General features: G+C 40.4%; 1 protein-coding gene across 2 annotated transcripts in view; it reads left to right on the forward strand.

Moving 5' to 3' along the window:
- Nucleotides 1-298: 298 nt before the first annotated feature.
- cln3 (CLN3 lysosomal/endosomal transmembrane protein, battenin) overlaps nt 299-12218 on the forward strand; it is a 78465-nt gene continuing 66545 nt past the window's right edge. For both annotated transcript variants that reach the window (XM_080043490.1, XM_080043489.1), the window contains exons 1-9: nt 299-523; nt 637-673; nt 1235-1331; nt 1459-1542; nt 3694-3773; nt 4392-4477; nt 5820-5892; nt 8328-8471; nt 8791-8930. In XM_080043490.1, the coding sequence (XP_079899616.1) occupies nt 460-523; nt 637-673; nt 1235-1331; nt 1459-1542; nt 3694-3773; nt 4392-4477; nt 5820-5892; nt 8328-8471; nt 8791-8930 (805 nt within the window). In that variant the 5' untranslated portion in view covers nt 299-459. The remainder of the gene's footprint in view (nt 524-636; nt 674-1234; nt 1332-1458; nt 1543-3693; nt 3774-4391; nt 4478-5819; nt 5893-8327; nt 8472-8790; nt 8931-12218) is intronic.

Raw genomic sequence — 12218 nt, forward strand, 5'->3', positions numbered from 1 at the left:
CTATTGGTGAAAATTACAAAGATTAAAACAGTGCCATGACACGCCACGCCACAAAAAATAAACAACTAAAACATATTTGAAACGGATTGTTTTCTTGATATTAGGCCTACACAAAAATATGCAATTTGCACAAGAATTATAACGCCAAAGCTCCGAGATAAAGTTTATCCTGAATAGCACCGTAGAAGGCCTATAGCTTGACGGGAACATCAAGGGTTGGTTTTGTTTCCGCAGGAATGTATTTGTGTGAGACAACGCGCCTCATGTGACGTCGGCCGCTACGTTTACAAATAAACAGGCAAAGATGATAAACAACTGCTTGGCAAGCGTTTGCTGTTTGCGCTCATGGAATATCGTTGTAGGTTATTACTTTAGCTTCCAGTCTACGATGTCTTAGTATTATGTGTAACAGCAGTGAGAGTTAGCCCGCTTCTTCTTTTTTGCTAGTATTCCTCTGACATGGAGCAGACAGACAGCGTCAACGCAGATCCTGACCATCCTGACCAACGCTCTGAAATTAATGGTGGGTCTGTCAACCTTCAGTAGTGCGTTTGACTTGACTAATAAATTATCATTTACAAACACATTGAAGCGGTTTGAGGCACCGGGCCATCTTGTTTCTCTGTCTTTTTGTAGGTCGTTCCACACTATGGCGCAACTGGGCTGGATTTTGGTGAGTGTCCAGTGTTTTCCATTAGCTGAGAGTCTATAGCTTTCAAAACCACTGACTTGCACTTCCGTTAAAGTTAATCCTACCCATTTTCAAAACTAAACGTAACGTGTTCTGTAAGGTAACGTGACAAGAGCAAATGATAGCAGTAAGCCAGTAGGCTACTTGATAGAAAATTAAAATATTCCGTTGTTAAATTAAGTCAAAACCTGAAGTCCATAGCTTCCCCATGTACTATAATGGAAACACGTGTGCCTTCTATGTCAGACCAATGGAAGGAACAGAAACTTAAAAGTGGCTTAGTGTGCTTTCTTACAATGTCTTTGACCAGGGTGTCATGGTTTGTTACACCAAGAAACAGTGTTTGAAAACATTTGAATTAAAAAGAGAACACAAAACACAGATGCATTAAGAAGTTTGGCCTGCTAGATTTAGATCTGCAGTTATTTTGGTGTTTTCTCTCAAGTGAAGCCTCTAAGCCAGTTTCTCAGTTGCCAATTAATGATGCATGTGAGTGTATTAACTACCTCCTGTATTAACCCCCTCCTCTGTCTGCCTCCCCAGGCTGCTTGGACTGTGCAACAACTTTGCTTATGTGGTAATGCTGAGCGCCGCCCACGACATCCTCAAGAAACAAGAGTCGGAGAATGCCACAGCATCTGTAAGAAAGCACATTTCTAATGAAGCATTTTGTGTGGTTATTGGTAGGGGCATGATGTGCTGAAGTCTGTGTGAATATAAAACTATAAGTTAAATTGTTGCCCTTATACCCTTTTCTTTTTTTCTAGGCTTCAGCCACATTGGCCTTGGAATTCCAAGGTGGGAACAGTAGCAACAGTAGTAGCTATGACTGCAACCCTGTCTCTACTGCGGTAAATGGAGGTTTACTGAATCCGCCTACACCTACACAGCTTCTAAACTGATGACATGGGATGGACTTTCTTAAGATGTCCTTAATCTTCATTTAGCGTCTGACTCTTTAAAAAAAGCCACGCAAAATAATAATAATAATAATAAGCTTTTGGTTTGAGCTTAAACTCACGTTTGTCCAGTGAAATGCTTTTAATGTGAAGCTGCAGCCTTAATGCTTTGTTTGTATTAACAGTTGCATAGTGTTTTTTAATGTAGAAAGCCGTGTCCCGGTCATTACCGGTGGTGACACAAGTTTATTTAGCTAGAAAAGCCGGCATAGCACGCATCTTTTACCAACCAAAGTGGCAGGTGTTCTCAAAAACTTACTACCTGCTTAGACTAAATTTACCCGGATTTGGAGAGTGTTATATTTGAGCCTTGCACAAGACTCTCTGCTGATCAAAGTGATGGTGCAGCGGAGACACTGTGTGCATGTTTTCTCAATTTACAACTCGCGTGTGTCTATTTTGACAGCAAATGTAACAGACCTACGCATGTGTGGAGTGGAGCTGTGATGTCATCGTTATCACAGGGAACAGCATTGCTATTCACATGGTGACGCTGGAGATGCGTTTCGTTTTCAAGGCTGCAAATGCTTTTATCATGTAGGGGAGAACGGGGTAATTTGTCACACGGGTTGGTTGTCACAATCGTTATATCTCGGAACCAGAAGGCGCTGTCTGTGAAATTTTGGTATGTAAATATCCAGAATTGGGATAAGAGGTCACCTACATAGTCTTCCTTGGAGTTAGACTGCTGAATTTGAGGTGAGAGGACTGTTTGTGTTTTTCATGTCAAATTGAAAATATTTAGCTCCTCAGTATTTTTCTTCTAGGCTTTTACAGAATGGGTTTATAACAAAACACTTGTTACCCATAAAAAGTGTGAAGGGTAAACTATAGTTTAGATTGTGGTTAGCAAGCTAATTAGTTGTCAGATGGTTGTTGGCATTGATGCTAGCAAAAAATTCAAGTTGGGGTTGGTCGTCACATTTTTGGGGGGGTTGGTTGTCACAAGTTATCCAAAGGCTACAGCCAGAAAAGGAACCCAATAACGAAATAAATTGTCAAGCTGTATCCTCACTGACACCCCAGAGAAGGAAAGAATAGAGCAGGAAAAGGCAGCTAGCATGCAAAGGAAAAAAGGGCAACAAAATCAAAACAACCCAGTGCATCCCAAACTAGACAAGCTGCCAAGGCTACAGTAAGTTATATAGGCCTATTTGTCAACTTGACAATGCAATTGCATTTTCAAATTTAGTTCTACTTTCTTTCCTTCTTTTCAAGATTATTCCCATTAAGATAACATTGTGACAAACAACCCCATAGTGTATGACAACCGACCCCTTGATGGGGTTGATTGTCACAATGTGTTAGGGTGTCTTTGATGATTAATTTCTTCTTTATTACAATAAGATAGAAAAAGTGAGGGGTACACATTTCAAGCCAATACTTTAAGCTTCAATGTAATGTAGGAATGACTATCGAAAGATGTTTAGGTGATGAGCAATTCTCAGTAGAGTAAAAAGTGTGCCTACTTACCCCGTTCTCCCCTAAATGATAGGCCGCAAACATAAAAATACCTTTGTGTTTGTGCCGTTTTCGTTACTGTGTTAAATGCCTCTCAGTGACAGAATTAAAAGACTGTCTGAGCAGCTCTTCTGCAGTGACTTCCTGTCAGCAGCACATCAGTTCTCATACCAAGCCCTAATTCAGGAAGTGACCCCGCTCTCCACCACACCAGTATAAAGATGTCAGGACTGGGAGGCTGAGGCCAGTAGCCTTTACACTTGTATGAGGCTCAAGGCGTTGGTGGGGCTGGCTGTATTGTTGGCCCATTTAAGGTCCCTGGAGATGTGAAAGTAGCAGAGATGCAGAATCTTTATGAGGCTAAGTAGCAAAGTGAAAATGTAACAGATAAATACATAAAATCTGCAAATATAAAGGATTGAAACATATATTTTCACAGCACCCACATTGGGGACCACTGCTTTAGGCAACAATAACAAATATTCAACAGAACTGTCCTACTTTACAGCAGCACGTCATGAAATATAAACGTTCATGATTTAAAATAGGAAATGGAAATGTTCCCAATCTTATTCTCTTCAGGCTGTGCTGTTAGCTGACATCCTCCCAACACTCCTCATCAAGCTGTCAGCTCCCTTTGTCATCCACAAACTGCCTTATGGGTAAGACCATAGTTATCACCTGTCAACCTTTTCATGGAAAAGAATCAAGGCTTTTGGTAAATTAGGAAACACTTTATGTCTGTTTTTCTCTAAGCTGCACCTTTTTATATCTTATTATTTACAAAATACACTTATCTAAATGGGAACAGGTGATTTCAATGCACTGCCAACAATAAAATGTTCACACTTTTTGTTGGTGTACCTAGCCACACAGACAAACACATGAAAAATATCCAGCAGTCCAACAAATATCCAGCATTCAGTGCTATTCAGAAACATCTTGGCACCAGATGTTTTAAATGTAGTGGTTACGTTAGTGTCTGTTCTACATTTTTGTATCTGCAAATGTTCAGATATTAGCCACATTCTAATATTAGTAACAGAAGTCTATTCCTCAGTTAATGCAAACCCAACAGTTCTTCTGTCTTTCAGCGGCAACAATGTTTCCTTCTCCTGGTGTGCACAATGCACACAGACTGTCACTTAATGTGGCTTGTGTAAATTTCAGTCTGGGAGTATTTGGACATGGAGCCAAATCAATATTGTACACATAACATAATGCTTTTTGCACTACAAGAGTATTGTACTGCATTGTGAAGCCAATCCCTGTTTTTCTAGATTCCGAGTGGTCTTCTGTGCTGTCATGGCAGCGATAAGTTTTCTCCTTGTGTCCTTCTCTTCAGCTGTGTGGATGAGCATTTTAGGTAAAGATTAATTTTTTTTATCACTTAAAAAAATATATACCTACATTTTATTCATAGCCTTTATATTTATTGGTGGTGGAACTGACTGTGGTCATGAATTCTAATGATGGATTTGATACAGTTATAATCTTTGGATCGGTTTCATTTCCTGTCGCCTTATCTCGATGCAGATATTCCACAGAAATATGATACCATTTTAGTTTTATCATGATGACCTGCTGCTAATACTATTTACCACCATGCTAACTGATTTTTAAGTTTGAGTTAATTTATTTATGTAGACTTGTGTTTGATAAACCCTTTTCTAAAGTCTGTATCAATGGAATTTGAGAGAAGTGAATCTAAGGCCCCTTTCACACGTAGTTCCCAGTTTATTTCAATACACCATAGATGATGGTCAATCTGGTCCTCTGTGCACACAGATAGAAGCTCTCTTCAGCGTTTGTCCAATTTCTAGCCATTATTGAAGAATGGATCTTAATAAACAAACAACGTTGGTTTTCATGGACAAGTTTTCAAGGCTATACTGCTGTTGTAAACAAGTGGCGGATTTAATAGCTCATGGACTCTGCTTTCGTCACACGGACATTAGTACGTGAGTACGTGCCCTTACCGGCGAAGTTCCTGCTTTTTTACTATAGCCTTCCCAACACATTCCTGGCAATATTAGGTCTTGACCCGGGAAATTTCCAGAGCAGATATGGATTCGGGCGTTCACACATGACCCCTTACTAGCAAAGTGCTGGGACATTACTGTAAAAGGCTGCATGTGTGAAACACACTGTTGGCATTTTATGAGACATCAAATGGTGTAGATTGATACCAAGGTTCGATTTCTCTTTGTCAACACATTCCAAGCCTAAAGGACAACCTCCTAACATCAGGTCAGGTTAACCCTGTAGGCTGGGGCACTCATAAGCTATGGACCCTATCACAACCCTGTTGCTCCCACACTCTCTGCACTCAGTGTGTACAAAATGTACTTTTTAGTGATGATGGAAAATGATGATGATTGACAAGTGCCCAAACTCTCAATTTACTTATGTGGTATACCGCAAACTGTTACTGTGACAATTCAGGCACAAATGAATGAATGAGTGAACAAGGGGAAACAACTGATTCTGCGTGAATGTAGGTGTTGCGGGGTAAAGTTTATCTGTATATCTACTGAAAGAGCTAATGCTTTTAAAACATATTAAGATATTCTGAGTTGTTTTATTACTTTATTAATTACAGTTTCAAACACTCAAGAAAGTCTAGAGTTTAATTTAAATGTGGTTCTGCTTCCTTGTCAGACAAATGAAGTCTCCAATTTCATTTTCTGTAATTCCTGTGTTTGTAGGAGTGATCTTTGCTAGTTTCAGCGCTGGACTGGGAGAACTCTCCTTCCTCTCACTCACTGTCTTCTTCAGCAGGTAGACACTCCATCCATCTTTCCCTTTTTTTTCACCTTGCATAATCTAATCTCTCTAATCCGCATTGGGATAGGAAGCCATAACTATACCTAAGTGTAAGACAGTCTGCTTGTGAAAAGGGCCCAATCAATAGGACATTACACAATAACAAATAATTTAAGCTGTTTTATAAGAACATTTGAAAACTGAAAACAGGTATTTTTAAGTTTTACAACAAATTGTGAAGTTACTTATAACCATTTCCAAAGTGTTTTGCTTTGATGACCTGCCACCTAGACAAAGATAACGTTTTACTTTGTGGGTCAGTTATTACATTATGGAGCTAGTAAAGATGTTTCTCTTAAAAGTGTAATCATTTTATTATAGAGTGAATCAATAATTTATGGATTAAAGGGCTAATTGCTTCAATGTAGAGCGTAGTATCAATAAAAGGCATTATTTAAATTGCTTTAATGTAACTCTGACATTTTTTGTTAATCAAAACTTTTTCTTTAACCTCTGGTGAGTTTACGTCTTACCTTTTAAAGGCCAGGACACACCGGTCCGACTACCCGAAAATGGAGACTGCCGATTCAGGCAGCTCCAGTCTTCCCGTCGCGGCCAAAAAAAGTGCCAAGAACACACCGAGCCGACTGCTGACTTTCCGTACGCTCTGCGCTTGCGCGGGACCTAATGTCTCCATAACAGCAGGCGGCGCTAATCTGTATTGCGGCCCAAAAAAATACGGAAGCCGGAAATGATGGGAAAGCTCTCTAGACCATAAACATAGATAGAAATACGTATTTATATTTATGGATAAATAAATAAATAAAGAGCACCATTTTTAGCAGAGAGTGTCGAGCATGGTGTCGAGCAGTCAACAAGGGTTGATGCATGTGAGTACTCGCTAAACGAAACAAACAAACACATTAAAATAATGGCTAGCTGTTGTTAGCTGTTTGTGCTACCCGCCTCACTTCCGGGCTTCACTGATTCGCTAGCCCTCCACCAATCAAATTGCTCCAACTGAAAGACTGCCCGCCGCCGATTGAACATGTTCAATGGATACCATCTCTGCCGATTGAACATGTTCAATCGTCTCAAAAGAAGCCCGACGACATCTACGACGACCAATTTCACGGCACACACCAAACAGATTCGTGTCCTCGCCACACACTATGGCGGACACAGCCGGCGTATTTTTTTTATTACTTTTATTTTATTTTTTTATTGACTTGATTTTCGGCAAACCACACAACTTTTGGGTGGTCACGTGGTCTTAAAAAATCAACAAAATCCACCTCATGTGTATTTGAACCAATGACGGTGCATTCTATGCTGCGCACACCATGATAATTAGATAAAGTAACAATGCTGCGCTACGCAGCATCAGGCAGGAGATACAATGTGGCGTCGCGCAGCAGCCGTCATCAATGGGTTAACACAAGTTGAGACTTTGACACTCCTAACTTTTTTTTCATGTATCTTATATGTTATTTTGTATTGTATCATGTACAGCACTTTTGTCAACTGATGTTGTTTTTAAATATGCTATAGAAATAATTTTGACTTTGACTTTACCTTTGTTCCATTTCAGCTCAAATGTCAAGAATCCAGTGTTAATACACAGTCTAGGCTCTGTAAACGGGCATGTTGCTAGCTAAAGTGGCCCCCTTTGTTTACAAGCCCGTTCACTGGTTATATTCACTGGTTTTGACATTGACAACAAGTGTTCTCCAGAATCGCTGACTCCACCTTTAAAACTATTGAAGGAATGGTTTTATTGATACAACACTCTACATTGAAGCAAATAGCCCTTTAATCCATAAATCATTGACTAACTCTATAATGTAACACAATTATTAGGAGACAATCAGAATCAGAATCTCTTTATTGTCATTGCACAAAGTGTGACGAAAATGGGGTAGAGGCTCTCAAAATAAGTGTTTTTTAAAATAAATAATAATAATAATACATTTTTAAACAAACAAAATGAGATTTTGATTTTTAAATATATAGAATGTTTACGAATTCAAAAACAAATATATATATATATATATATATATATATATATATATATATATATATATATATATATATATATATATATATATATATATATATATATATATATATACAGAAATAAAATTATCAACTTTTTAATGAAGTCAAAAAACATGTGCATCATTAACATAATCATGAGATGTAAAAAGTTCCAACACCTGACAATGGTGGTGTAGTGGTTAGAGCGTCCCCCTAGAGGCCCAGGCCTCGCAGCCGACCTGGGGTCAGTTCTCTTCTCTGCATGTCTTTGCCCCATTTCAACCCTGTCTTTCCAAATCTATCTAATAAACTGAAAAATGCCCAAAAATTATCCAGAAAAAAAAAACATTCTGATGTGCCTAGGTCAGATTGTTGGTTTTTTATTTTAACCATTAGTTGTCCCACTGTCTCAGGTCTGTCCTGGGAGGATGGGGCTCAGGTACTGGTGGAGCTGGTGTTGCTGGAGCCTTCCTCTACTCAGGCCTCACCCAGCTCGGCCTGTCGCCTCAGATCACACTGCTCCTCATGCTGGTCGTCCCATTTGCTATGTTGATTAGGTAAAGGTGGAATAATTAAGATAAAAAAGAAATATCCCTTTTTTACCATTGTGTATTTCAGATGTTCTGTCCTAAATGTCCGTTGCATTTCATGTGTATACTGTTTATACAAAACACGATATGTATAAGACCGAAGACGGGGGCTCCTCTTTATAAACTCTTGTTATTGTTTCACAAGATGACTACAATTTTGGATTCTGCAATGAATTAGTCATGTTCCATTTCAGTCCTTATGTGTGCCATTCACGTACCTTTATTTATTTTTTTACTCACAATACCAATAAAATGATTGTTCTTTGCTCTTATTGTTTGGCACCAGCTATTTCTTCCTACTGGTTGTTCCACCTGCTTTCCCTCAGTGGAGCAGCAGGGAGAGCAGCTATGCAGCAGTGGACTCCTCTGAAAGACAAGGGCTGATGGATGGATCAGAAGAAGAGGAGCAGGAGAAATCAACCCCAGGTCAATGTCACACAGGGAATGTTATGTACACTACAAACTAATAAAACATAATACATTAACATAATTACAAACGGAGGGAGAATGAATAGTCCATGGTTTGAGTGAGAGGTGTCCTTGATGATGTTGCCTGCATGTCGTAGGTTCCTCTTCTCATATCTTATGTTTATGGTAGGTATAGAAGCCACTTCCAGTCTGTAAGTATGCTTCGTGAGGTTTGACTCCCGGGTGACCTGGTTGACGCGCTGTGTTGTTATGTCCCAATGTTTGTACCATGTCGCTGCGTGAAGCGATGAATGAAACAAGCGATCGTCTCCGGTTTGCAGCCTGTTTATTTGCTCACCATGACACCAATTAGGCCTACTGTACATGTAAATACGGAATTCGTTCGTATAGTTCCTCAGTGATAACAACAACATGTAACCATTGAGCTTTTAGCGGTCAAAAACCGTATGCCCTTCCGGGGTCAAACAACAAACAAACAATCAAGTGATACACCTTTTATACCTGTGCCCCAGGCAATAGGGTAGTGACACCTGGTGGACAACACATGACATGACAAGATATAGATACCCAAAAATGGCTCTTACAGTAGGGACAGTGGCGGCCTTAACGATCTCGGTGCCGTTTCAAGACCTAGTGTGGGCCCCCCGCTTTTTTAAAATTTCTTTAAAAAAAAATATCGGTAGGCCTTAGGGCTGGCCCAAATTATTCGAATATCCAAGTATTGACTTGCTTGCATCATGGGAATAGGCAGTCAATAATGGATATAATATGGACACAAAAGACTATCAATATTGGATCTTTGTATGGATTTATAAATCGCCGAAAAGATGCACGTTCCTGGATGAATTGATAAGCTCCTGTACGGGTTACGATGGCGCGGAGGACAGCTGATTTGGAACGGAAAAACAGCTGTTTGCCTCCACGGGGGAAAAGTAAGAAACTCCGACTTTACTACCGTTCGAAAGTTATTAAAGCATCAACAAACTACGCAGCTTGCTGTCTCGGCTCACACATTCGGTTTCAGTGAGTACATTGGCATTATTAATGTTGGTTTGATGGTGTGTTTTTCTGGAACGAATATCCGAATATTCGCTCAGAAAAACCAACACATTTTTTTTTTATAAATATTTCTTGTTCATGCTGCCCGCAAAAAGAAAATAGATTGTAGAATCCAGTTGGTTCGTAGACGGTTTATGAGATGATGGGCCACTGGGTGCAGACTCTTAAAGCCCCCCCCCCCCCCCCCCCCCACTCCTACCTATCCACTCAGGTATACTGACTTTTCCGGATAGATACAATTAATGGTAAAAACATATTAATGAAGTCAGTGTTTCCCACAGGATTTAGGGATACTGTGGGAGGGACCCTGGTCCTTGTTGGGGGGTCCGGGGGTATGGTGAAGATACTCCCAGTGGTACAGCGTTAAAAGTGCAACAGCACTTTGGAGGATAGATGGAGTTTAGTCAGTTTATCTGAGGAAGAACATGCATTTGTGGGCCTTCTTGATAAGGGTTGTGATGTTGGGGGTCCAGGAGAGGTCCTCAGAGATTTAAATTCCCAGGATCTTAAAGCTGGTGACACGCTCAACCTCCTACCCATTAATATGGATAGGGGGTTGTGTGTCTTTTTGGTTCCTACTGAAGTCCACAATAATCCTAGCCTGGCTCCGCCCGCCCGCCTACTTCCGGACAAATTTCATTTTCCCTTCAGTAGTCAGTCTGGGTGTACAGTGCATTTCCCAGTTTTAGCCGGAGAATCTATAGTCGTCCAATCAGCGAACAGAGCGAGTGGCTGAGAACGATGACGTCGAAGTCGCGCTCCAGTTTCAGTTGAATGCTGCGTTCCTTTATACTCGGAAGAAGGAGATTTCCGACTTGGTAGTTCCGAGTTCCGACCTGTCTGTGTTCCAGTGCATCTGCTCGCAAAAGTATGGACACCTACAACCCTTCTCATCCAAATAACTAAACGTTAGGCTCTAGCAAGTTACCGTTGCCAGGTACCGGTAGATTCATAGACTACAATATGTAGTGAAGTCGGAAATTTCCGAGTTCCCTGTCCAACTGGAACGCACCTCAAAAGCCGGCTCATGACACACGTGACGACCAAACGTGATGCGATTGGTTGGCTAATCCAGAGTGGCACTGGGCAGATCCAATAGTTTTAAACTTCGACAGACACCCGCCTCCAAGTGAGTGAACGTTTGCCAATTACAGCACTTCCAGACCTTCTGTACAAATGAAATGAAGTACGATGGTCTGTAGGGGTGTGCGGAGACGTCATTATCTGTATCTGTATCTGTATCTGTTCAACCAACAAAATTATCTGTATCTGTATCTGTATCTGTATCCGGATACACAACAAGAAGTGGGCGTGGCGTATACCGGAAGTTTCTTTTACATTAGCCTACATTAAAGGAAGTCACACCTAAATTGATTTTCTAAACTAATATTCATTGTCAATGCAATTGTTGTCCCTTCAAAGCATCACATTTATGTAATATTGACATATAAGTCAACAAGTCAGATATATTTCTACCTTATCATCTCTCTCTCTCTCTCTTCTTTGTTCTCAGAATACGAAGAAATTCAGGGAACGAAAATATTGATAAATAACAGCCCAAATCTGTGCATAGGCTACTCACTGTTAGTAAATGAGGGCCAGTGTTTTACTTTTAACTTAATTAAGGTATCCCTTTAACTGGGGGAAATACAGCTGTATTTCATGATTATTTTTTATCTCTATCTCTCCCCTCCCTCTTTTTTTACTTTTGTTTTACTAAACTAAGATTTAGGAACAATATGTATCAACGTACCAATCTCATAAACCCTAAATAATATGTTCGCCTTTCCACAAAGCCACATGTGATTTTAATGTGTCAAGTTTGCAGTTTCCGATTTTATTGTATAGGTCCTGAAGTAGGCCTAGCCGTATATGCATTGATTGACAGCTGAAAAAGAACAGGTCCTAAGCATCAGTTTGATGGAAACGTTGTGGTGTTTGAAAGAGTTTAAGCAGTAGGCCTAGTGAATGTAAATACATCGGGGAAGGGCTGACGGTGACTCGGGGTGCAGCATATTCCATCGGTTCGTCTCTTCTCCCCCACGGCAGCGGAGGAAACTCACATAAAAACGGCAGCGAATGCGACAGGTAGAACCCTCTATTCAAGGGAAAGGGCGAACGCGCTGCGTTTATCAGTGGATAAAAAGAGAGAGACCGCGGGTCACGGGACGCGCCCGGTCCTCTCATGTCCACCGCAGAACAGCTGTTAGTGTAATTCTACCTGTT

The sequence above is a fragment of the Ammodytes marinus genome, assembly GCF_949987685.1.
Source record: "Ammodytes marinus genome assembly, chromosome: 16".
NCBI classification, from domain to species: Eukaryota; Metazoa; Chordata; class Actinopteri; order Uranoscopiformes; family Ammodytidae; genus Ammodytes; species Ammodytes marinus.